This window comes from Toxotes jaculatrix, chromosome 1 (genome assembly GCF_017976425.1).
Source record: "Toxotes jaculatrix isolate fToxJac2 chromosome 1, fToxJac2.pri, whole genome shotgun sequence".
Classification (NCBI taxonomy): domain Eukaryota; kingdom Metazoa; phylum Chordata; class Actinopteri; family Toxotidae; genus Toxotes; species Toxotes jaculatrix.
Window position 1 is genome coordinate 26005042 of NC_054394.1, and position 26148 is coordinate 26031189.

General features: G+C 41.8%; 1 protein-coding gene across 10 annotated transcripts in view; it reads left to right on the plus strand.

Annotated features, from left to right (window-relative positions):
* The first annotated feature begins 2666 nt into the window (after positions 1–2666).
* The window catches only part of tle3b (TLE family member 3, transcriptional corepressor b), a 31982-nt gene continuing 8500 nt past the window's right edge, over positions 2667–26148 (plus strand). The window contains exons 1-13 of one of the 10 annotated variants that reach the window (XM_041062188.1): positions 2667–3118; positions 3660–3884; positions 4511–4611; positions 4834–4897; positions 6957–7001; positions 13193–13255; positions 13957–14061; positions 17530–17568; positions 20133–20337; positions 21581–21639; positions 24485–24601; positions 25398–25448; positions 25861–26016. In XM_041062188.1, coding sequence (XP_040918122.1) covers positions 3861–3884; positions 4511–4611; positions 4834–4897; positions 6957–7001; positions 13193–13255; positions 13957–14061; positions 17530–17568; positions 20133–20337; positions 21581–21639; positions 24485–24601; positions 25398–25448; positions 25861–26016 — 1029 coding nt within the window. In that variant the 5' untranslated portion in view covers positions 2667–3118; positions 3660–3860. The remainder of the gene's footprint in view (positions 3119–3659; positions 3885–4510; positions 4612–4833; positions 4898–6956; positions 7002–13192; positions 13256–13956; positions 14062–17529; positions 17569–20132; positions 20338–21580; positions 21640–24484; positions 24602–25397; positions 25449–25860; positions 26017–26148) is intronic. The other 9 variants (XM_041062432.1, XM_041062266.1, XM_041062350.1 and 6 more) reach the window with 9 other exon arrangements.

Here is a 26148-nt window from a genome sequence, read left to right on the forward strand (position 1 = left end):
GAATTCAGTTTATGTATGAGCTCTTGTTGAGGCCCATGTTTCTTACAAATGCATCCAGGACTCATAATGTATGTGTCTTCAAGGTCAAAGGTCAAACATCGGAGAGAGGCAGAGAGGAAATTATTTCAGTCGATTTTTTTTTCTTTTACAGAAAGATTGGTTGATAATTAGATTTTTTTTCCATTACTCAATAATGAACTTTTCATACTTTTTTTTTTTATTAAACTATATCAAGCATATTAAAGATGTGGATATATCACCATATTATAACTAGGATTATGTAATTAACTTTTGTGCAACCCTTCTTTATTTGAAGCAACAATGAAATTTGCATACACCATTATTAAAGTCGGGGGCACAGCATGACAGAAATGGTTACACCATTCAGTTTTTAACAGTGAATGCCTGTTTTGGGAAGCAAATCAGTGATTTTCACTTGCATCTGAGAGAACAGGAAACTTGGATTACTAGGTGCAAAAAGTCTGTGACTACTAAAAATACAATGATTACAACTAAGACTACTAAGATAATTTATCATTAGAAGTTTTGTGTGACAAGCCTTCTTTAAAATCTCCCAGTGAGTGTGTAGCTTACTGCCATGTCCTCAGTACATGAGTTATTATCCCAACTCATGTCAGAGCATCTGCAGGAGGGATCCATTTGTTGCTAAGCAACAGCTAAAGCTCACAGCATGCTAGCTACAGTGATGTTTAAAATTTGGTATACTTCTTGACTTTTGGGCTTTTTATTATGCTGCAAATATATGAAATGCACCAAAACTGAGTTTAGGTCTGAGATGTACTTAGTTTTATGATTCTATCTTCATTTTAGAAATATTCATTTGTTAAAAAACGTAATGAAAATGAAGAATAAAATACAACTGAGATACATTTTTCAGGAAGGAACTCAGTTATTATTATTTTTAATCAATGTGCATCGTTTGCACTGTAAAGTAATATTCACAAATAATTTGCATTTTCTAATATCTAATTTAGCTGCTCTACATTATGACACTGACAAGCACTTTTATGTTTTGTATCGTATTTTTCACAGATTTCAACTGTAGTTTCCCCTTAATTTCCCTGCTGACTTCTGTAACTGTGCCATGCATACAGACCAAAAGATTTCTCTTTCAAAATCTTCTTTTCTGGAGGTAGGGATATATTTATTTTAAAATTAAAAACACTAGTGCAATGATTGATATGTTACCGTAAAACAATTAAACTACTGCATCAAACATTTAACAACTTACAAATAAATAAAATGATGTAATAAAATGATAAATACCATATTAAGCTAGCCAACCATGGTCTGCTTGTCTCAGGGAATACAAAATCCCATCCTTGAAGTTTAATATTGAAATGTGAGAGGACTAAATGGACACCCAGATAAACAAATAAATACAATTTTAGAAGAAAATGAGCACAGAAACAGATGAGTGAAACAAGCCAATGTTTGAGCGAGGTAAAAGCTTTGTTTTGCAGCAAATGTTTTCGTGAAGGAAGGGTTGAAGAGGGGGTGGGGGTGGGGTGGAGGGGGAATCAAACTGATATTTAGCCCCTACTGGCTTTTTTTTCCTGCTTTTGTTTTATGCAAGGCTCTTTTTACCACATGGTAGTGACAGATTGTTTGAGCTGAAAGGAAAAGCCATTCGAAGCTAATTAAGCAGCCATTCCAGGCACTATTCGCAGGCAGGAGGGAGAGTAGCACAGGCATTTGTCAGCGCCGTACCCAACGTGGGTTTAATTGACAACCCGGGCTCCTGACTGACAGCTTTTCCAGCGCTGAGCCAATTGTAAGCCGCGGCGGAAGACAGCTTCGATACCATTGGATGAAAGACGGTGGAGGCAGAGGGGTGGAGGTGAAGGGAGGACCCACGTGGGGCCGGGTGTAGCGAGCAACACGTGATAGGCTGATATCCTGAAGCGCAGACGTGTTGTAGTCTACCTAGTGCTGCTGATAGGAAAGCTTGTAGATGCTTGAGGTCTCGTTAGAAATAGGTCGATCAATTCAAGTCACTCAAAGGACACTCTGCTGTAGATTAAGCGATATTCACATCTTCTGCGCACTTCGAGTCTTGAATGAATTTCTATGAGCTCCTATTTTTCTTGGCATAGTATCAGGACCTATTTCTTTTTCTTGGCATCTCTACCTCTCCTTGAATTGAGAGCAGAAAGTGTGATCCTCCAGTTTCAAACTTCAGACCAGCTTTACATATAATTTGCTCACATATCAAGAACATTTTTACAGCCTTTTACATTTACATTTTACAGCTTGTCCTACAGTCAGAAATTCTCTCTTTGGTTGGTGGGGATATTTCCCTGTTTACAGAAGCATATAGTGAATTTGAATCGACATAGCTTTTAATGATAAAACTCACAGGTACATAATAATGTGAGACGCTGAACCACCGGCTCCAATGCACGGACATATAAATTATTGCCTTTGTTTTGAACAAGTTGTTGAACGAAATGAATGTCACTTCAAATCCAAAATGGCGAATATGTGAGGTCACAGATCACAGGCCAATCACCACGCCGGTTTGCTGGACACCCCACGTGGGGATACAGTGATGTGATTGGTCAACGTTGCTAAACTCCTTCGGAGAACCCGATTGGTTAGTGCGGGGCCCTCTCTCGGCAGTCGGGTCCTCGTGTCAGTGAACAGTCTGTGTGTGGTACCGCGAGCGGCGGAGGAACTGGGTATACCCAGCTAGCTAGTGGTGTATTTTACAACGGCCGACATTTTCAAAAAAATTAACCTGTTTACTCGCTTTAAAATAATCTTTGGACTTACTGGAAGATTCGTCTACTATTGCTGGATCTAATATAGGCTTTCTTTGAAGTTGTCTGCTGTCAACAACTCGTCCCAATCGAGGGGTTTCCAACGTCCGACCGGACGGAGATACGCTCTCCGCCTCGGGATCACCGGGGTTTTTTAAACGACTCACAAGAGGCAAAGAAGAAGTGTATGAAAAATAGAAACGGCGACGGACATTTTCCGCCCCCATCACTCCGTGGTGACGGTTACAAGTCGAGGATTAAGCTGTGTGTTTGGATACTATATTTGTTTTATTTTACCTGTGCAGAAGAGAGGGGAGGAATCGGTCGAGACAAAGGTAAAAAGGCAACACGGAGAGAGCCGCTAACAAGGCGGGTGGTGGTGGTGGTGGTGGAGGTGGTGTGGCTTTATGGCAGCCGACTTTGAAAGCAGCAGCTCCTTGTTTTCTGATCTTCCCGGACCACCAAAACAACCCTTGTGTGTGTTCTTTTTTTTTTTTAAACCCCCCCCCCCCCCCCCGCCCGCTTTGTGGAAGACAAGTCGTTAGATTTACGAGAAAAACAAAGCATCGTGTCGTTGAGGTTGTCATCAAAACTCTCAACTTTGGGATTTATTTGATAAACATTTTACTGCCACACTTGTTTTTACCACTGTAGTGCAAAACGAGGCGATAGATTTTTGACACAGTAGGAAATATATTGTTGTTGTTGTTTTTTAAATTGTTACGTCAAAATGTAGATAACGTTTCTTATTTTTCATAACAGTCCGGTTAAGTTCATAAAGCTTTAAGTCATGTCGATTTACAACCAAGGTGCTACACTCGCTCTCCGCGAAAGTGATTCAGCTCCTGAGCTGTGCCCCGTTTTCTGTTTGTTTAGGTACAAAGGAAAGGCCGACGAGGTGATACATCCAGTGGTCGGGGTCTGAGTGTGCGCCTCGCAGCCGAGAACAGGGCTTTGTCCGCCGCCATCCTGCGTATAGAGGGGAGGGGGTGGCGGTGATTTACCGCACCTTCACTGGGATTACAGAAAGAAAGAGAGAGAGAAAACACACCGATTCCCTCGTGTAAAGGACTCGACATGTATCCACAAGGCCGGCATCCGGTAAGTAGCTGTCTTTGTCACAGTTTGTAAATTGATGCAAATGCACCGCCCTTCAAAATAGCCTAATTAGCTCGTCACAGTGGATCTGCTGATCCACACCTTACTATTTATGGTCTGCATCGGTGCTGCTGAGGCGCTTCACTCTGGCAGGAAAGAAACTGGGAGATCGTGTTTGTTGGCAACAAGATCAAACATTTTTGTTGAACTCAAGAAAGTAGATCATCACCTCCTTCTGGAAACTGTCTTAATTTCTCAATGTAGTTTGTTTTAGTGGCATGTGTAGTGCTAAAAGGTTAATTGTGTTTGTTGCGCAGGATGCACTGAAACCCCACAACAGTGTGTTTGATTTTAAGTGTTCCTCCCTCATCATCCTCTGTTTACCGTGTAACATTACTTTGAGGACGGATGAAGTGACCCTCCTCTGTCATTGCACATGCTGTTGAGTGAAAGCAGCTCTTTTCCTCTGCCAGGGTAAATGTGAGGAGAAACCATCAAGAGAAAAAAAAATAGTTTACCAAGAAAGAGAAGGAGGAGGAGGAGGAAGTGGCAGCAGAGAGATGAGACGATTATCTAGGCTGTGATGTTGGTATTTACACCTGTGGTATCTCTAACCTTGCCCTTTTCAGGCACCTCACCAGCCAGGACAGCCTGGCTTCAAGTTCACTGTGGCAGAGTCCTGCGACAGGATCAAAGACGAATTTCAGTTCCTGCAGGCCCAGTACCACAGGTAATGACCAGCCTACTCTAAACAGCACTGGCTTCCTGGAAAGAATAGGAAGAGGAAGCTGCCTCTGTTTTGTTCCATTTCTGTAGCTTCATGCACCAAGTTTACTCTGATGAAACAAAGAAAAATGTATGTAAACTTAAATCAGTGCTTTCACTCTTGAGTGTGTGTTGTGAAACTGTCATCTTAAATTAATACCTTTCTTTCCCTTTCTTCTTCATTTAGTCTTAAAGTGGAGTACGATAAACTTGCCAATGAAAAAACAGAGATGCAGCGTCATTACGTCATGGTAAGAGCAATCAGCGTAAAGCTGTGAGGCTGATTTAATACTGCATCCTCCCTTTAGCCTCAGGTGAACAGTCACAGGTGGTGCAGTGCTGGTGTTTTGCAAAGGCCATGTTAGCATTTGTGCCTGCTTGGTATTGTTGACTCACGCCTGTGTTTTCATTGGATAAAAAGGAGCAGGGTGGGGGTGCATGGAGAGGCAGTTGAAACTCTAGCAGGGGTCAAATGTCCAACTATTGATTGTGGGGTGTGACGACCCCCCTCTATGGCTCTGGGGTCCTCTTTATGACCCTCCACCACCCCTCCTTAACACACCCAACATGACCCACTGGGGGTTAATGACTGGTCTGCTGGCTTTGTGCATGAATCACAGGGTTTCCTGTACTCTTTTTTTTTTTTTAATTCTCCTGAGGTGAACCATGGGGCTGTTCAGACACTTTAGACACACCCAGGGGTTTCTTAGATAGGGGGAGACTTTGTGTGTTTTTTTCCAACCATGAAGATAATAGACTGCTTGTCAGGGCCAGAAGTTATTGAACGGTCCCAATATCATATAGTGTAATGCAATTTTATAAATTTATTCAAAATGTAGGAAAAAATAATAGCTTTAATATTCAGTGTAATTAACTATGTGTTTCCCTATGTCAGACAAAACTTTGCATGTGTAAAACAAATACAGTTACAGTTTAGACTGAGATTAGTTGATTAGTCAATAGACTCAAAATTAATCAGTAACTATTCTGAAGATCTGCGACAGGCGTCCTCACTTCAGCTGCTGACAGGCATTTGAAAGTAGATCTGTGCAGGCAGTTAAGGTTTCCCGAGCACATCCCCCCAGTGGCACTCTGTTCAGACATGGGGTCCTGACAGCGGACAAATCATTTAAGTCTCTTTTCAATCAAAATCTTTCATGATAAACTAACTAAACATGTTTGGATTTTGAACAACTGGTTGAACAAAACCAAGCAATTTGAAAGTGTCACTTTGGATCGATTGATCAGTGAATTGACAAAATGATCAGCATATAAGTTGATGATGACAGTAATTGTCAGAGGCAGCTCTCATATCATCCCACTGCAATTCCAATACAAATCAGTAACCAGTAATATTCAAGCACTTACCAACCCTATCACTCATTGAACTTTGATTTCGATCACTTTGATTTCTATCAAAGTGCTGTGACGGGATAAATGTGAAACTGTTGCAAAAGTGCAGTTACATCATGTTAAATTCAGTACAGAGCTCCCTTATGATCAGATAGAGACAATGAAATCTTTGCCTCTGCAGCATCATCCCATCTCAAAGGTTTTTTCTAATACAGGAAAAGTTGCATTGTGTACATGGAAAAAGAACAGTCTTTATCTGACAAGTGATGTGACTTAGTTTGTGTATGTGTGTTCTTATCTTGTTTGCACATGAAAGGAATTACTTTAACTAAACGCAGCAGCATGTTTGTTAAATATTATTTTCCCTGTGAGGAACCAGAAGGTGGTGGGAGTAGGTATAATAAATGGAAACTGTTTGCTGTGTGTTTGATAAACAAGACAGACAAACTATTAGGCTTTAGTTTGTATCTGGTGGTGGGCTCACAAGCTTTTGGCACTCAGCAGCAGATAATGTTGTTTTCAATAATAGCATTGGCTTTCCCCTTGGTTTTTCTAGCCATAGACAGTGTTTGTGCTCAAAAACTGGCAATGCCTAGTAGAAGTAAACGGGAACAGTAACCAGTCTTCTCTCTGCTGTGGCTGCAAAAAGTACATGAGATTTTCACCTTTTTAGGTTAATGTCAGTGTTTTTTTCATGGTTCACTTATGTGCTGCAACATTTTCATATTCAACTTCTCTTTTATTGTTTGGTTGCTTTAGACAAACAAATTCTCGGTTCCTTGGTCATGAAAAGTGAGAAATAACTTGAGATTCCTATTTTTGATGTACCCAATTAACAAAGGGCATAAAGTATATAATGGAACATACATGTCTTGTCTTTAATTACTTGGTTGATTCAATGTAGAAATGTCTGAAAGAAGGTTTTAGTTTTTTAATGTTTTCTTTTCTATTTTACAGTACTATGAGATGTCCTATGGGCTCAACATTGAGATGCACAAACAGGTATGTAGCCGTATCAGAGATGGTCTGTGTATAGCCAAAACACTGTTGTTGTTTTTTCTCCTAGTGACTGAGGAATATAAACACACCTACACAGACATACTAACACACACACACACATACCTGACCTTAGTTTCTGCCCTCATCCTTAAATGCTTTTAGGAGGCATACACATACTGGCTTCCTGTAGTGAAAATGCTGACAGGCTAAACAACACGAAGGGCACGCTGCCTGATGGGGATGGTTTGATAAGATTAAAGTGAAGTATTTGGCAGACAGTCTGAGAGGATGTGTTTTTGTGCGGTTTGTCCTTCTGAATGTGTGTGTGTGTGCGCACACACATGCACACAGACACATATGCCTGCACTATTCCGTGTCTGCCTCCCCAGTGCCAGCCTGGACTAAAAGCTCATTAGTTCAGCTGCCACCCAGCACTGGGCATCATGCTGCAGTGGAAAGACCTCTACAAATGAATAGGGTAAAAACACCTCTACACCACCCAAGGAGCAGCTTCAATAGACTGGAAGCACGAAGGAAAGCGGGCAGATATGTTAAAATCATTTCAGCCTTAGAAACAGTGGCCGCATTTCATATCAGGCTTCTCTGTTGGCTTAATTCCAGTTGATCTTTGGCCTGTTATGTCCAGAGCTTTGGAGGCCGGCTGATCTGGTGTTTGTGCAAACCATCCATCAACCCAAATACTTAGTTGGCTTAAAGCTCCCGCAGCACCAAGAATGCACCCTGCTGTAGTGTCCTCGAACAAGCTTATTAACTCCAGCAGTGCTTTTCTGTCAGCCATGCTCTGATATTCCTGTGGATGAAAATAAGTCGTTTCTTCAATTAATTTGTCATGTGTTCTTTGTATGTCTTAGTGTTATTTTTTTGTTTATTTTATTTTATGGACTAAGCAATAAGAGATTAATCTGATAATGAAAATAGTCGTTCGTTGCAGCCCAAGGTTGAAAGAGCAATTTAAAAAACAAACAAACCGGTGATACAGTTGCACAAAACAGAAGGTAAAAAGGTTCTTTCATACCTGTGAGATGTCTGGAGTTGGGCACTTTGAGCATTTCATCTTAAGTGTTTTTGTGTGACAGGATACAGAATATTCATGGCTGTAATTATCTGTTTGTTAGTATGCTTGGTTTGTTCATCTGCTCATCCCACACCTACCCTAGACACTATAGTTCTAAATGGAAGTCAGATAACACCTGTAAACAACACTGCAAAACAACTCTGTTTTGTCAATGTGCCCTGAGGCCTTTAGTTTTATAATTTATCTTTTGAATTATTTGTATATATTTCTTTTGTATCATCATAATCTTTTATTCTGTTCACTTAAAAAGAGGAAAAAAGATTAACATGATCTTAAGGTGCCCCTCTTTTATCTTTTGACACTTACATTTCCATTTTCCCAGATTCTGTCTTGCTTTCTGTTTCCCTCAGTCATCTTTGCCTCCTCAGTTCTCCTCTCCCACCTCCTCCTTTTGCACTTATGTCTTTTCATTGCTTCCCCCTCCCCTGTCTGCCCCACCAACCCAACGATGTGATGTGAATGATGGCCCTTGTGCCATTAGCTGTTTGATATGATGTATGAGAGTGGGAGTCTGTCAGAGAGGGAGAAAGAGAGACAGAGAGGTGGGGTGGAGGATTCATGGCCCTCAGATCCAGAAGGTTAATGGCATCAGTGGGAGGGGATCCCAGTTGGAACAGCAGCACACTGCACAATTCATCAGGTATAGCTGTGTTTTTTTTTTTTTTGGTAGCCATGCGGTATGTGTGTACTAACTAGGTATGTTTTCTTTTTATCAAGGAGCTCACTGCATCTCACCCCCCTCCCCATTCCTGAGCTTTTTCTGTCAGGCACTTATCACCAACAAGGAGGTTGAGGGTGGGGGTGGACTGGTTGTTGTGGGAGGGTGCTGGTGGCAGTGGACAAGATGAGCTGGGGAAAAAAAAATGGGGGGGGTCTCAGGAAAGGAGTGAGAGGCTTCGGGGTAAATGGGTTAATCGACTGGTCCTCTCCTGTGCATCTTCTTTGTTTATCAATAAGCCCGTTGGAGTCGACGGAGCCCTGTGAATAATGCATGATTCCTGCCACCTCCCTTCCTCGCTCTCCCTTCTCCTGTCCCTGGTGAACGAGTGTTTGTGATGACATCAGCGAGAGGTAAACAGACAGCCCTTAGCTGTCCTTGTTATTGGTAGGAAGAGAGGGAGACTGGATTATTGGATGCAGGCAGGCATATTACTGTGCTTGTGTACAAGATTTATTGCAGTGTGAAAAAAGACCCGATAAACTCATTTTATGTTGTTATTTCTACAAAGCTGGATTGAAAAGGACGGGAATGGGCTCAAACATACATAGTGCGTATAAATGAATTCTCATATCCCTTGCATGGTAGCACAAGTTGTGTCTTTACACAGATACACTATTATTCAAGTTCCAACAGACACACAGCTTTGCGTACCCTGCTTCTGATCTGAATGGTTGCTAGCAAAGAGATCTGCGTGGCTGCTGGGGGGTAATTTGTTTTGACAGTGTATCTTATGATGGCAACGAGTGCAGGGTGGAGGTAATCACCCTCGCTTGCTGTCAATAAGTGATTTTATTTAGCGCAGCTCATTAGGCTGCCTCAGCAACGTGCTCTGCTGACTTTGTGGTGTGGGTGTGGTGGGGGTTGCTTTGTCTTTCCACTACCTCTGTTCTCAGTTGTGGTCCCTGTTTATCTCTCTTGTACGCATGACTATGTTTTGATTTCAGCTCTTTCTTTGGTAAACTGAATGCAAAAGGAACATGAATAGAAAAAAAATCAATGAAAATTTTAAACATCAGTGGATCCTATACGTTACTATTACATTTGGCTGCTTACTGTTGTTACACCTTTTGGTAGCCATTTTGTGAATCTGTTGTACATATCCATTTCCTCACTTGTGGAGTGAATGAGGGAAACAGGGAAAGTGCTTTATCAAGGAGTCATGTCCGTTTCCTGGATGGAGGAAGAGGGTGAAAGGAGAAGCAGAGGGAAAGAGAGCTTGTGCAAATGAATAATTTATACAGGATTCCTGGAATTGTTTGCCAAGGTGATGATGGCCGACCTGTCTCTAAGCCAAAACAAACTGACTACGAGAACACACACACAGTCTCTCAAGGGAGGTTGACGAGGTTACTGGAGGCTGTGAGACATGCTTTTTTTTTTGATAGCCAAGCTAGAAAGGCTAGTAGAACAGAGTTACACAATTAGTGTCTGGGTGTGTGTGCATGTCTGTACATATAAACTGCATAATTCAAAAAGAGAACTCAGAAAAATATGGTCTACATCATGAGGATTTGAACTCTAACGAAATCGAATGTAATCTCTTGGAAAACAGCCCATTTCCATATGCGCTCCCTGCAGAAAAGGATGTCACTTCATTTTTGTGTGTATGAGCTCAAAATAGAATGACATGCACATGCAAAATATTCTTCATGCATTTGTAATGAACAAGATACCTCTAAGTGCCTCTTTCTTCCTCTGCTCTGGCTGAGAAGATAATTCCCAAACAGCCATCTCTGCCCCCCTCCCATCATATGCCACTTGTTTTCCTCGCCAATTGAATCCTCGTCAGAGACTCTGCTCTCCACTTGGGGGCTAATGCCTGGAGCGACAAACAGCCAAATGGCTTTCAACGCACCATTGACAGAGGGATGCAATGGAGAGAGAGCCTCTCCAAGCTCTGGTGCTACTAGACAACCCTGAGTACCTGTAATTGTGGAGCTGCAGTGAAAAGCTTCTGCCGGCTCTAAGGCTTCTGTTTTCAGTGGCTTTAAGTGTCAATAAACTCTTTCCAGAGCCTGTCTCTGCCACTAAAAGCACTGTGGAAAATAGTGCCTCCAAAGCAAAGTGGGAGTCATTTAAGAGTGCTGCGAGTCATCGGATGTGGTGTGTTATCAGTATTTTTCCCCTTCAGAATGGCTGTCAAAAAGTCATGTAAATAAGCCATGTGCCCATTTGCCCTCCCTAACATGTGTGAACTCTGAACAGAGTGGAGTGACTAAATTTGACAGAGGAGGCTGAGATGTAGCTGATAAAGGTATTGATTCAGTTGAGGGGTTTTACACTATGTCTTCAGGTTGGTGTGTGGGTCATGTTTGCCCTCATATTCTCTTTAACTGTAGCTGAGATTTGACAGGAAAAATGTCCAACATCAGCATTGCAATAATTAGGGCATGAAAAGAAAAACAAAAATGGATGCAAAGGAAGTCTGTCCTATTGTTTTATTTCCTGGCCCCAAAGTAATAGTCTTAACTCGGGGGTAAATTTCAAAGGAAGCCAAGGGTTCAGGAACATTTAACCTTAAAAAACCCTGAACACACAAAGCATGATCTCAGCTCTGAAACCACCTGGTGCTCCAGCTTTCTTTTCAAAATGAACCGCTGAGAGAAACCTGTGTGTTTTTAGCACAGTGTGCAAAACAATTAAACACGAAAGGCAGAGCGCACCTGCATTCCACGAATGTTTTTGGCTTCAAATGGTGGCTCTGGGGTGGTGATTTGCTGCAAACAAAGGGATGCCTTTCTTTATGAATTGGTTTGTGGCGAGGGTTTGTAATGTTGTTGCTCTAATAGCCGAGTGTATCAGCGTACTGCTGTTTCCTACAAGCCCCATGTTGCTCCCCTTGCAGCCATTTCCAGAGAAGTGGTGTGATACTGAAACACTCTAATCCTACTGTGTGTCATTGTATCCAGCCCCCGCTAATGATGATGGTTTATGAGTCTCCATAGAGCTCTCTCCCGCTCTTTCCCCCTCTCTCTCTAAGTATGCCCCTACCCGCCGCACCCCCCCCCCCCTCCACCAGTGCAGCCCCTTTCCCTCTCCCAGTTATCCCTCATTAATTTCCCGTGCCGATCAGATCGACAGGCCGAAAATTCAATTTAATGACCTGCCTCTGTGCTGCGCCTAATATGATTTTACAGGCTGTTCTGGTCAGGGCCCCAGCCCAATTTACATAACGATCAGCCGTGCCAGATAGCGTTGCCCCAGCAACAGAAGAGAGGGAGGATGAGAGAGGAAGAGGAGGAAGGAGGGAGGGCACTGAGGAGAGTAGTGGAGATTAGCATGGTGGGGTGTGAAGAAGCATTTGGAGGAGGAGGAAGGGGGTAGGCTGGATGCAGAGAGAAAGCATAGTGTCTAAGGTCAGACAGGGGGGTTGTAAGATAATTCCTGACAGGCCAGTAAAGGTCTGTCCCCATCCTCTTCTTTCCTTCTTTTCCTGTCCCCCCTCCTCCAAAAAGGAAAGAGTGACACAGAGGTTGTGCAAAAGGTTACTCGCACCCCCCTGCCTCCACTTTCTTTTTCCTCCTTTATCTTCCCTCCCCCTTTCACAGTCAAACAAGGTTAAGGGAGAAAATGAGTGGAATGCAGCAGTGTATAAAACGGCGGGAAAGACCTCTTCACCCCACACACACCTGCTGGGCCTCCACCCCTAATCTCTCAGAATCAATTAGTTCACCTCCCTCGGTTCAGTCAAACCACATTACCTTAGTGTCAAATCAGGGGGTTTCACTTCACCATTCATCACCCCACCCCACCCCTTCTCCTTTATCCTGCTTTCTACATTTGTGTTCCTCTATTTCTCCTCCTCCTTTCTCTGTAGAAAGTACAGTTTTTAAAAAAGGAAATAGGTTTGGGCAAAATGTCTTGGGACATTCAAGTGCGGTAGACAGGCAGCACAGCAAAACCATTTGTCCAAATGCAGTGCTGTAAAGTGCTCTGTGTTTGTCGAGCCCCGCAGTATCATCTTACTCTCCCAGCTAATATTCCGCGGTCGATACCAAGGATGCCTCTGATGGATAGGGCCAGAGAGTTAACCTGTCTGCTTCAGCGTTCCCCACCCTCCTCTCTGTGGGCTGTAATTATGAAGTATGGACCTCATTAGGGTCTCTCCAGCCAGATGGTATTAGCATATTTCAGCCTCATAATGAAATAAGGCCTAATGGAGGCAGGAGAGAGGGGGAAGTAAATTTGTTCTAAGGCGGTCCCAATTTAGTTAAGGAATACATGGTCTTACCCAGATGGACCCTGGAAATGTTTGTGTGTGTGCACAAATGCACACGCCTTGGTATTATAGTTTAACTGCTTAATTATAGTGTTGCCTGTGGCATGCACTATACTGAAGGGCTATCATTCTAATATTGTCTCTCTCTTCTCCAACAGACTGAGATCGCCAAACGTCTCAATGCAATTCTGGCTCAGATCATGCCATTTTTGTCACAAGAGGTGAGTGTCAACCCAGCCAGCAGCATTTCATTCACAAAGTACAGCAACTGTATGGGAAATTGTGAAGGTGGCTGTTGTGCAGAGACCCTGCCAATGGCATGTTAAATACTGCAAGACATGCATCCATTGCTTAACAGGGATACAAATTTTAAGCAGTTGTCTTAATCGTGAACATGTTATTGAATTGAGTTTTAGCAGCACAGCCCCACTAAATAATGTATTTGAATCATAAATAAAAACAAGTCAATTATTTCAATCACTGATCATTACTAAAACACGCTACTCCTGTTCCTTATCCACCTGTGGTTATTTAACAAGCTGCCAAACAAAATACAAATAGAAATGATAGTTCTGCCAAACCTACAGGCTTTTCTGGAGAACAAAGTAGACAAGACTAAACATGCAAGGAACAAAAATTGGCTGTCCCAATGTCTTGACAGCAGATTTCAGTTGTATTGTTTTTCATTCACTCTGACCACTATTTGACACGACACAGATAACACAGATGCAAAGTATCTTTATTTGATTGTTGTATCATTGACTTTGAGTGGGATTAAATGGCTTTTGTGCATTATGGAGCATATTTTCCCCCTCAGCTAAAGTGCCTGTTTTGTATACTTGTAGATAAACCATCTTTTTTCACTTTTGTAATGAATTATTTACCATCAGGAATCTCATCTTTGTGTTTATGTGTCCTGCAGCATCAACAGCAGGTGGCTCAGGCTGTTGAGCGGGCTAAGCAGGTGACAATGACTGAGCTGAATGCTATCATCGGGGTACGTGGACTTCCCAATCTGCCTCTCACTGTGTGTATACCCCCTCTTCTTCCTTCATTTGACCTGACGCCAGGGGCAAGACTGCATGCATAGAAGAGAACTGGCACTCCCAATACAGACATATAGGCAGTTCAAGCATGCTACATTACGCTCACAGGTCTATTTTCCCTTTACGCGCTTCAGCTGAAGTGTTGCATGTCAAGGAGAACCTGGCAAAGGGCAATGGATTCAGGAGGAAAATAGGGGTGAAAAGGGAATAAGAGTAGCTTAGTGTATTAATCTGCAACCATTTTCTTCCTCCTCTCTGTGGCATTTGAATGTTCAGACTGAATACAAACCAGCAGTGCCATGTCCTCTTCACTCGTGCAGACTTGCCCCTGTCTCCAGTGTTTTATTGTATTTATTTGAGTTCGCATTGTTTGCAATGTGCTCTCAATATGTGTGTACACTGCCGTAATTTCACTGATTGTTGGTTAACTGTGACCTGTCAGCATACAGAGTGCAGTTTGATCCTGCACTCTCGGGCAGGATCAAAGAACACCCGATATACAGTAAAGCAGTCCAGACTGAGATCAGATCATGGTGTTTCTCAGATTTCACTTTGGCTGCACTTTAATTAGATAAAAGGTTCTAGCCAACAGGCTTACCCCTACCTCTGACCCAATAGCAGGAGGAATTAGAGCGGTCAGGTTTGGACAAGCATTGTGATTGCAACAGAGATCAGAGCAGTATGGACTTAGCAGGTACTGAACATTTATAAGGTGTAGTGGATAAAAGATTTAGGCTGCACTAAAGCAATGTCGTCTGAGCGGGAGGAACTGGAAAATCTCCTGTTATTCTGACTTGGAAGTATTCAGGCATTATTCCATGATGGTTACCCCTCAATTATTCTAAATTAGCTACTTTTTGTTGTGTTACGCATTGTTACTGTTTTGAGGTTAAATCAGATACTAACTCATGCAGTGGTATGTTGTGACTTTTAAATTAGCCATCTGTTGTGTTAACACTGCATTTTATCATAGCTGTCTCAAATCCCCAACATCTCCAACTTGGACTAAAAACCCAGAGACTGCTGTGAACATTTTTGTCTCATTTTTGTCATTATGTCTGCTCTAATTCTCACCAGGTTTTTAGGGTTTCTGAGAACTTTTGGTCCTAAACATGGTACTCTTACTCTTACTTGGTACCATTATTATATTATATGTATTAGTTTCTTCATTGTTCAGTGTCTAATTTGAGAGCATCTGTGGCAATCCAAACTTTAACAGAGGAAAAGAGAACACTTCAAAAATCAGTAATTGACCTTTTAATTGTGGCCACAACCCTGAACACACACAAAATCCACTCTGGCCAAATATACTTTTTAGTGATTTGGTCTTCCATCTGCTTTTATTTAAAAATTAGAAGGCTAGCTGCTTTTTAATAGCCAGCTTGGACCCAGATGGATAACTGACCCATTTGATTAGCCCTCTGTATCAGAGGTTAGTCAGCGGTTAGCTTGTCCCAGTGGTTGGGGGTCAAGTCTAATGAGAGGCGGATATCGAAATTCGATTAAGGCAAATGAGCCAGGAGCACAACCCTCAGTTTTCAAGGTAATTACTTCCTATTTCCTCCCTTTTTTTTACCGGCTCAGAGAGACTGACTACAACAGGAGTGACCCTGCCTTTATTAAGGGTGGGCAGTGCCAGACAGAACACACACACTCACACACACACACAGGAAAACAGACTTTAATTATTGGGGGCGAAGACATGGCAGGTGATCAATCTCCATGTCCCCACAGTGTGAGTCTTGTCATTAAGGTCTCAATGATATTCAGAGAGCACCAGGCTCTGGCAGCTTTCTACAGCAGTTAGATAAGATAATAGATTTCAGTCACACACACACACACACACACTCACACGCTCACTCACACACCCACCTCTGGCTGAACTCCAAATCCCATGATAGATGTTTGCCCCACAGGGACCACCTGCAGCACTCAGTATACGATCCAATATATTTATATATATTAAAGTCCCCTAAACACCCAACTGTCTCACCCTGTACTCCCAGCTGGAGACCAAGAAGAGCAAATTCTTCTCAACTTCTGGGACCCGATATGTGGTCACCTGATATGCCGACGGGTGGACTAAATTACTGCTATTTTCCATAGGACTGAAACAATTAGTGGATTAGTTTACAGAAAATTAGCTGCTACTATGATAATTAGTATGATTCTTTAATTGAGCAAAAGGACCAAAACATATAGTACAACATATAGTACAAAGGTATCACATCACTTTTATGAAAATCCACCTGATACAGAAGGACCATTTACATTCAAAACTAAGTGAACCTTGATATAGTGGACAGTATGACAGTAGTCAGATAACCAAGCACCAGGGCATATGAAAAAGTAGGGTCAGAGGTTTGAGAAACTCTGTTAATGCCATCATACAATTTGTAAATGTTTCCATAGTATTAAAACTTCACAAAAACATGATTTACCTACAGCCCAAGTGGCCTGAACTGAACTGGGCTGAAAGACAAAGATGCAAACTGGCCTCCATTCTTCTCCACTGGTTTGCATATTGCCAAAGGAGTTTGATCTGACATGTGTCAGAGGTGTTGTCTCTTTTCCATGATTTCAACATAGGACAAGATTGTACTTGCATAAGGGTTAACGAGTCACTTACAGGTGGTGTGCTGCTTATCACCGTCCCTTATATAAATGCTAATCTGTGCAACACACCACTTTTACACTGCCTGGTTTTATTTTTGATGTCACTCTGGTTCATTTGCTAACAGCAATCTCCTCTGTGAAAAATGATTATGTTTGATTTGGGTGTGCCCATTTGCTGTAACTCAGAAGGTCATATTTCCATCTGGTTTGACTGTGTCCACAGTGACACATGGTCAGGCTCATCTGCATGTACACATTTGTTACTAGCTAGTTAATGTCTGAGGATTTGTCAGTGTTTCAGGTAAATTGACCTATCTGGATTTTTATCTTAGGTAGCTGACCATTTTTAGTTTTGTTATTTAAATAGAAACTGTATTAGCCTCAGATTACCAGTTTTGTAATTAGAGGCACTTGATGAATCAGTCTTGTTTTCAGTTGCTTTTAATTAGACTTTAAATGATTAGTTGATTCATTTATTAGTTGACTGACACAAAATTAATCTGCAACGATTCTGATAATTGATTTTAAATCATTATAAGTCATTTTTAAGCTGAGATTCCCTCTGAAGCTTGGCTACTAGCCACTTAAATGTGAATATTGTTTTTCTTTGATAGCAAACTCAATATCTTCGGGTTTTGGACTGTTGATTAAACAAAACAATCGGAATACATCACCTGGACTGTGGAAAACTGGGATTGACTTTTCACTTCTTTACAGGCAAAACGATTAATCGATCAATCAATAAGATTGAAAATGCACATGAACTGATGAAATAATTGCTTTGTTGCTTGTATCATTTCTGGCTGAATCTTTTCCTCTCTTCTTTGACCCAGCAGCAGCAGCCACCTCATAGTGTCTACCCAGCCGTCATGGTCAGTGTTCAGGAAGTTAAGACACATAGAGAAACAGTGTTTTTAATTGCTTGCTGGCAGTCTGATGTGTCTTTGTGAAGGGAAATGATATCTTTTGGAGACAAAGCATGACTTGGGTGTGTTTGGATATTTTTGGCATCTTGTCCTTTGTCTGCATTAACTTGGGTGTCATAGATCTGACAGCACTTTCTTTATCCGACAGCTAACCCAAAAAAACACATTTCCTGTGTCTCAATCCTATTCCGATACTGAAATCAGTCAGGTATGTTTTTAGCATAGGTTGTAGTCTAATCTTTGTCGCGACAACTGAAGAAAATTTGTTGTAAAGCACAGGATAAGTCTGTAATGTGGTGATCATTGCCAGACTTATTAAGCCAGTCTGCCAGCTGGTTTGTGCTGCTGCTGTTGATGCTTGTTCCACCTGACAGTACTGTTCTGCAGGGAGCCAGCTTCGCCTAGTTAACTTTAATTGCCTGTTTCCTGTGGAAGTTGCCTGAGCTGCGGCGGCATTTACACATAATGAAAAAAGATAAGTGTGAAAGGAAGCCAGCTCTTTATCCATGAATATTGAATTGGAAGCAATTTATTTTCTGAATCCCAACCACCACCACCACCACTCCCTTTCCTCGTCTCTCCTCGCTTCTCTCCTCAGCCATAGCTTGCTAATGAGGCTTCTTGATAATGATCCCTGCACGCTTTTTCTCATTAGGCACACTCAATAGGGACGTCCCTGCCTCAATCCCTCACTCGCTCTCTCTTTCATTCTCTTGTTATTTTCTGATTCTACCTCTCCCCCCTTTTCTTGTTCTGGCTGCCCCTTTCTCTCTTTTTGCTCGCTTTTCCTTTTTCACAACAAATAGGCTGCTGGGCACCAGTACGATATCGATTAACAATGCCGCCCCTCAGTTGCTTATATCCATTGTGCGATTTTGGGTCCAGCTCGACGTAATGAGCTGACAGAATAATGGCCAGCTGCTAACTAAACCTTTAAATGTGGTAAGCCACTAGACATAGCCTTGTCTAGTTTCCTCACTTTATGTAATGAATGTATGGATGAGGTTATTTAAGTTCTATCTAGCAAGCAGAATAGCAATCATGTTTTTTTTTTTCTTTTTTAGAGAGGCAGTTGATGGATGTGCTAAGTGTTATTTAACCTTGTTTTAAAGCACTTGCTTCCCTCTTGCCTGAGTGGTTATTTAACTCCTGTCTATCTACTCACTCCTCTCTGGTTGCCTCTCTCACACAGACATTCATGGCCTCTTGGGAGGTGTGTGTGTGTGTGTGTGTGGTGTGTGCGTGCATGTTCTCCGCTGTGTCTGTACTTATTAAAATTTTGCTAGAAGAGTGGGCATGCTTGCTTGGTTTTCCAAAGTGTTGAAAGGTTTTGAGGTTTTCAGGTGTAGACCTATTGATTTTTAACTGTCCCAAACTATGATTGAAGCACAGTGATTTGGGAAAAATGCCTTGTATCATTTTTGTGGACCAGAGGTTGCATTTTGTCCAAAAATAGCTGTCACATAAAGGTCTTGTGCCATAAATAAGAAACAATAAGCAATTTGTAAAGCAACGGTGATAAGTGGAGCAGTGTTGTAATAGGTGAGGAGTGCGATATGAAAAGAATCAGATCTGTAATATAAACCTGGAGGCTGTCTTTTCAGAGGCACATCATTGTAGCTCATTCTTTTGCAGGCCTATGCACAGAGCTGATCCAGTCAACTTTGCATCAGTGCTGAAACTATCAATCGACTGAAAATTAATCAAAGGCAGTTTTAATTATCAGTTCTTTAAATATTTTATCAAGCATAAACGTCAAATATTCTGTGGTTCCAGATTCTCAGCTGTGATGATCTGCTGCTTTTCTTTGTTTTATATCATTGTAAATTGAACACATTTGTCTTTTCAACTGTTGGTCAAAGAAAACCTGCTATTTGAAGACATCAGTTTGGATTCTGTAGAGTTGTGAAGGATATTTTTCATTATTTTCTGGCATTTTACAGACTGAAAACTTGATTATTCAAAGAAAAAGTTGACAGATGAGCATAACTGTTTGTTGCAGCCCCACTTTGCACTGCTGTCTTAGCACACTATATTTTTTTAAAAAATGATAGTTGTGTAATTAGTGTGATAAATCACCTAGCATGTTTCATGCTGTTAAAAGGCCATTGCTGCCTCATGACACAATGCAGTTATTTAGGGTTAATAATGCACAGCCAAATGCTTGACCTTGAGAATGAGATGTAATACACAGTAATTTTTGGGAAATTAATTTATTCTACTGTTTCATTTCAGTTATCCAACACTTTGAACCAGATAATAACCATACTGTATATATACAGCTATGTGAACAGAATCTGTTTTTTCCCTCAGACAGTGAATGAGCTGGATCAGCATGTTGGCAGTCACTGTCAGTCTGCTATTATGCATAAATGGTTTGGCCTTGAACTAAATGTTGTCAAAGCCAGCTCTAATGCACAAATAGAGTGTGGTCATTCATGGATTCCCTTCCCAGCCAACCCATTTGTCCTCTGTCTTGTCTCGTGTCTCTCTGCGTTTGTTTACAACAGCAGCAGCAGCTTCAGGCTCAGCACCTCTCTCACGCAGCCCACGGACCCCCAGTCCAGCTGCCCCCACACCCCTCAGGCCTGCAGCCGCCCGGCATCCCCCCTGTGACAGGCGCTGGCTCCGGCCTGCTGGCTCTGGGTGCTCTTGGCAGCCAAGCCCACCTGCCTGTAAAGGATGAGAAGAACCACCATGACCTGGAGCACCGAGGTGAGGAGCACAGCCTGCCACACACTCTGCCTGCAGCATTTTAGTGCTGATGGGCGATGGTAACTGCCAAGAACAGGTTTTACCAGCCAGATACATTTATCATAGAAACATGTTGTTGTATGTATTTAAATGTAAGTGTTTATGCACAGAATTACTGGGTGAGGAAATATTTACACAGGTTTTGGCATAATTTTTTGGCCTTTACCAATTACATATTCTGACATGAAAATAAAAGTGTAGTTTATACTGTCATTAGGAAACAGGAAAGAAACAGTTTGTAGAAGTTTGAACACTACTGCTCATGTCGGGGATAAACATGTTTTAATGGGCAAATAAAAGACAGTGTACAGCTGTTCAGTCTAGATGATGGTTGCAAACAAGTAATTTATCAGAAATGCAGGCTGAAATGTTGATTAAAAAAAAGACAACAATCTTTATTTTTGATTTTTAATACATATTAAAATGCGTATTAAAAATAAAGGTCCCACTTTCTAGTAAGAAGACTTTTATAAAGGGTTTTTAAGTTAACTAATGGTGTTATTAATGATTAATAAATGTTTTATAGACAGTTACAAGCCATTAATAAATGAGCTTTTGGGTTGCCAGGTTGGAATGAATTTCAGTCATTAATGAAAACGTATGAGTTTCTCACCTTCTAATATGCCACCAAGTCTGCAGATATATACGCCAACAACTTTTTATAATCAAGGGTAATAAATCGACTCTGCAATTGCACATTGAAACAGTCATTAATAAATGGTCCTGAGTTTCTTGCTCTCTAATAAGCCAATAGAAGACGTTTGTCATCTGTAATTATAATGTTTAAGTCTCTGATAAAGGGTTTTTCTAGTAATTCATCATATCTGCAGTTGTCCCACAGCCATTTCCCAGAAGGTCAGAGGTCAAGCACTCCATTGAGAGTCGACCTGATGATTGGAAAATTACAAAATCAAAACACCAGCCAGAGTTTTTTACAACCTGTTAACCTAAAGACAAAGTTGTCGCTAATAGTGGCTTACAACTAATTTTTCAAGCCTCAATATATGATTTATTAGGCATTAAAGTATTAAAACTATTTTTAGAACTTCTAAATCCTCTATAAAAGGTACCCAACTAGAAAGTGGTAACAGGAATTATTAATATGAGAACATTCTTTTATTTGAATAATAATTTTACTATCTGATCGGATTATTCACTTGTGGTGACACCTATACTAATTTGTGCTTTGCTTTTCTCTCTCCTGGCCCCTCATCTTTTCACTTGCCTCTGGCCATTCCTCTGAAAGAACGCGAGTCGAGCACGGTACGTTGACTCTCCATCTCCTGTGTGTCTCTTGACTTTGCTGGTTCCTGGCTCACTGTGTTTGGTGATTAGGTGTGCTTTACATAGACTTAAGCCCACTGTTCAGTCGAAATTCATGCTTTGTGTGCAAGAATATACACATTTTTGTACTCCAGTGGGTATAAGCTGACTGAAATCAAATAATGAAGTCTGACCAAATAAGCCAGTGCCATCTAATCCAGGTGGAAAATGACTCCAATCACTGGGCGAGGATTAGTAGTCAGCTACCTCCTTTAATTTCAGCACAATTAAAAGCGACTTTGACTCTCCTTCTTTTCATCCCTCACCACTTTAGAGGATTTAGTGTTGCATGTGTCCAATCCATGACTCCTTTTCATCTCCTTTTATCTACCTTTCTCATTTTATTTTGCATATACCTTTATTTTGCTGCTTTCTCTTCTTATCTCACTCATTCTCTCCCCCTCTGTCTCTCATTCTCCCTATCTCTCTCTCGCTTTCTTCTCATGTTAAAGCCCTTGTTTATTGGACTGGCTTAAAGCTCTCAGTTAGCTGGCGTGTAACGCTCTGTTGGATCTGCTCGGCCAGATTGAGTTCCCATTGACTGGCCATCCTGAATGGGCCCACTCATGTCTGAAGGGAACCCAAAGTCTCCCTCATCTCGTATGGTGTCGAACGGCTGCCAGTTCTGCCTTACCTTATCTCCTCACCACCACCCTCCTCCTCTCTTCTTTCTAGTGCACACACACACTCACACGCAGAGTCTTCTTGTCCTGTTGTCTCAGGCCATCTGATACCAAAGTTGGAGACAAGAGCAGGGTTATTGAATCTAAGCAATCCTTTAAAGGTCACAGGCTCAGATACACAGACAGCCTGTAATGCTGTAAGAGATTTTTGTATGTCAGGCAGCATCTTCACACCAAGCCAGGCTAAAGCTCTTCTTGTGGCTTTCTTTTCCACAACAGTAGATGAACAGATTTCCATATTTTGACCCTTAGAATGGGACCCTAGACGTGGAAATGGCAGAAAGCTGCTGGGTTGGCTGAAACCTTCAGGAAAAGTCTGACTCTTTGTGTGGTGGCCAAGGCAGGAGCAATTTCTGAAGGGGGTGGTGTGGTATAAGTATGTGTGTGTGCGCACCATTAACTGCCCGACAACTGTTTTTTTTTAATCGTCACTCTGCAGTCTCCTCAGCTCAGGAGGTCTTTTTTTAATGTCATCCTTTCACTCAGTTTTCAAGCTGTTACCTTTCTCTGCTGCTCTTCCTTCTCTTTCCATCATTTGCAGCCAAGATGTCAGACATCTTCCTTCTCCCTCTTTCACCACATCTTTCTGTTACTGATGAAGGCAGGCATTTGTTGAGCTGCCCGACAGTGTGGGCTGGCTTCAGGGTTTGCTCGCCTTCACCCCTCCTCCTCCTTCCATCCCTGCCTGTCGGGCTGTTTGGCAGTGCCACCCCACCACACCAGTGCCCAGACTACAAAAACCCTGTTTGCAGATTCTGAGAGAGTGCCAGTCTGTCCGGGCATTCCCACTAGTGGGGAGAACTCATTGCCACACTGCTATGCTGTCATTGCTTGCCAAGTTCCTTTCCTGTTTTGCTCTCTTGTCTTTCTTCCTCTTTTTTTTTCCCTCATTTTCTCACTCTTGCTTCTTTCATGGCTCTTTTCTCAGCTGGCAACACCCTCTTTCTATCTTCACATTGAACTCTTGTCCAGGTTCCCTCAATGGCCTCCTTCTTTCCTTCCTCTTTTTTTTTTATTCTGGTTGATTTTCATGAACTTTGGTGTCAGTCATTTTCTGCTGTTTTGTTACTGCCCTGCCACAGCATTCGCACACTCTTAGAGGCTCTTCAGCAGTCATTAACATGGGTTTTACAGTTACACAGTGACAGATCCTTGTCACGTTTGTTTTTATCTGCATGTACTTGCATGTCACAATCAGAAAAAGTACAGTCAGAAATACAAACTGTGCTTGGTTTGAATTGTTAATGTTGCTTCAAGCGTGTCTGACCAGTCTGATATTCTACAAGAGGATTAGATATCAGGTTGTGTATTTATCTGTATATGTACACCAAATATCCCATGTTGCACTCTGCTCCCACCTCACATTTTCTCTTTACTTCTACTCAGTCTGTCCTATGCATCACATTGCTGCGAGTTAATGCTTTTCTCTTCCAGTGGCGTTTTGTCTTCAGTGGTATTTTGTGTGTTTGTGGTTTTGCTCAGCTGTCTCGACTGTTTCCTTCTTGCTCCATTGCCTTGGCGGCAGCAGCAGGGCTAAGCTGTCCCAAAATCCTTGTCTGTCCCCTTCTTCCCAAATCAGTCCAGTTCAGTCCAAGAGCATTGTACTTTTAGCTTTACAGTCAATATTGTCACTGCTGTGATAAAGGAAAAGGCTCCAGAGCCATGCCTGGACTTAAATGCACGATTTGGCAGTTCTAGCTTTTCTTGTTTCTGAGGGTTTGTCACTTACTGCATTTAAGCCCCAAAACATTCACTTGACTGAAAAGCATTTGTTGGCAGGACAGTGCTTACTCTTTTTTTTGACTCCTTTTTTTAGTCACTTACATTTTGCACCCTAAGCCAACAGAGAGGTTTATTTGCAAGAGTTACACACAGTTTTACTCCTTATTAAGTTGGTAGAGCTTGCTTTCTCTTGCTGCAGCTATACATAATGCAACACGCATGAATGTTCATAGAAGATGAAACACATCGCTCTGTGGTACAGGATATTACATGTTATTGACAATTTTCAGAGGATTCTAAGAGTCAAATGTGAATGTATAGCAGACTCAAAGTGAGCTGGAGACTGATTATGTGGTCTGTCTGCATGTTGTTGTTGGCAGAACAACTCGGTGTCGCCATCAGACAGCCTGCGGGCAGCGAGTGAGAAGCACCGCGGCTCTTCAGATTATGGTCTTGACTCCAAGAAACGCAAAGTGGATGACAAAGACAACAGATATGTGAGTGTTTGTCCTCGTTGGTTTCTTCTTTTGTAGTCTTCACATCATGGTTTGTAGCTCTCCTACTCTTGCTGTTGGTGGTGTCCAAAGCTTGTTTCTGCTTGTATTTTGGTATTAATTCAGTGTTGACTATACTAGGCCACTCTTCAAAAATGTTACCCTTCAGGAGAGAAGTATAAGCAAACCTAAAAAGCAGGAAAACTAATGAACAGCTGCTTTATTACTTCTTATTTCATTACATAAACACAACTGTTTTAGTAATGCTTATGGGTCTGTAAATTCCTAATTTCATATAAAGCATCCTGGAAAGGGTATTGGCTCTAATTACAGGCAAAATAGTGTTTAATTCAAAAAATTATATATAAAAAAAGGAATATGAATAAAGATTCATACAATACATAGTTAGAAATTTACTTGGGTTCAGATGGACCCGTTTCTTTCAGATAAATTTCGCTCGATATTAGCAGCAGACTAAAATAACAGTCTCAAACTGTCTCTTTCCTTATAATTACTGCCAAGTTACACAGTTTTTTTCCAGGAAACTTTCAAGAAATTGTAACCAATAGGAATTATAGCATCACCCAGTTTCAGTTCATATCCATCTACAGTATTTGAAGCAGATAAACAAATGCTACAGTTGACTCATTTTTAAAGAAATGTTGCAGCGTACATAAGTCTGATGTGGTCTCATTTAGATCTAGTAGCCAAAAATTGGATTGTGCCAAAAACTGTGCTTGTTCATGCCCCCAGCACTGCACCAGCACTGTTAGTGAAACCTGTCACTCCTTCATTTCAGGACAGTGACGGAGACAAAAGCGACGACTTAGTGGTGGATGTTTCAAATGAGGTAAGACTGTGTTTGAACTGAGCTTCTCAGTCACATTCCAGTGTGAACGCTGCATAGAAACTAAACACAGCCTTCTTTTGCCATTTGTCTGTAGAAGCCTCAACGCTTTTCACAGTGTTGCCAAAAAAGTCTGTCACAATACTGGTTGTGTGCCATGAGTGTGTGCTTACTTGCTGTATTTCTTGTGCCATTCATGCAGAAAGTAGTACAAAGAATACAAAGAAAAAAGGGAGAGACAGGTGAATGAAAAGTGTGTGCATGTGTGTGAGGGGGAGTACGAGCACGCACGAGTATATTTATCTGTGTTTGCACATGAGGCCCCAGTTTGTTTGACCCACATGTACATGCCAGTGGCTTTCCTCCAGTCTGTTTGCTCAGCCTTGCTCTCTGTCTGTCTCATTTAACTCTGTAGGATCCAGCCACCCCTCGAGTCAGCCCAGCTCACTCTCCTCCAGAAAATGGTCTGGATAAATCACGAGTCCTGAAGAAGGATGCTGCCCCCAATAGCCCTGCCTCTGTCGCCTCCTCGGGCAGCACACCGTCCTCCAAAGCAAAGGACCACGCCCATGTGAGTGTGTGGGACACACTGAACGACTAGAGAGATGATGAAATAAGGAGGTTACAGTGGAGGGGGTGAAGGGTGAACTGACAGACTAAAGGGCATTTGTCAAGTGAAGTGTGTGTCCGTGTGAAGGACTAA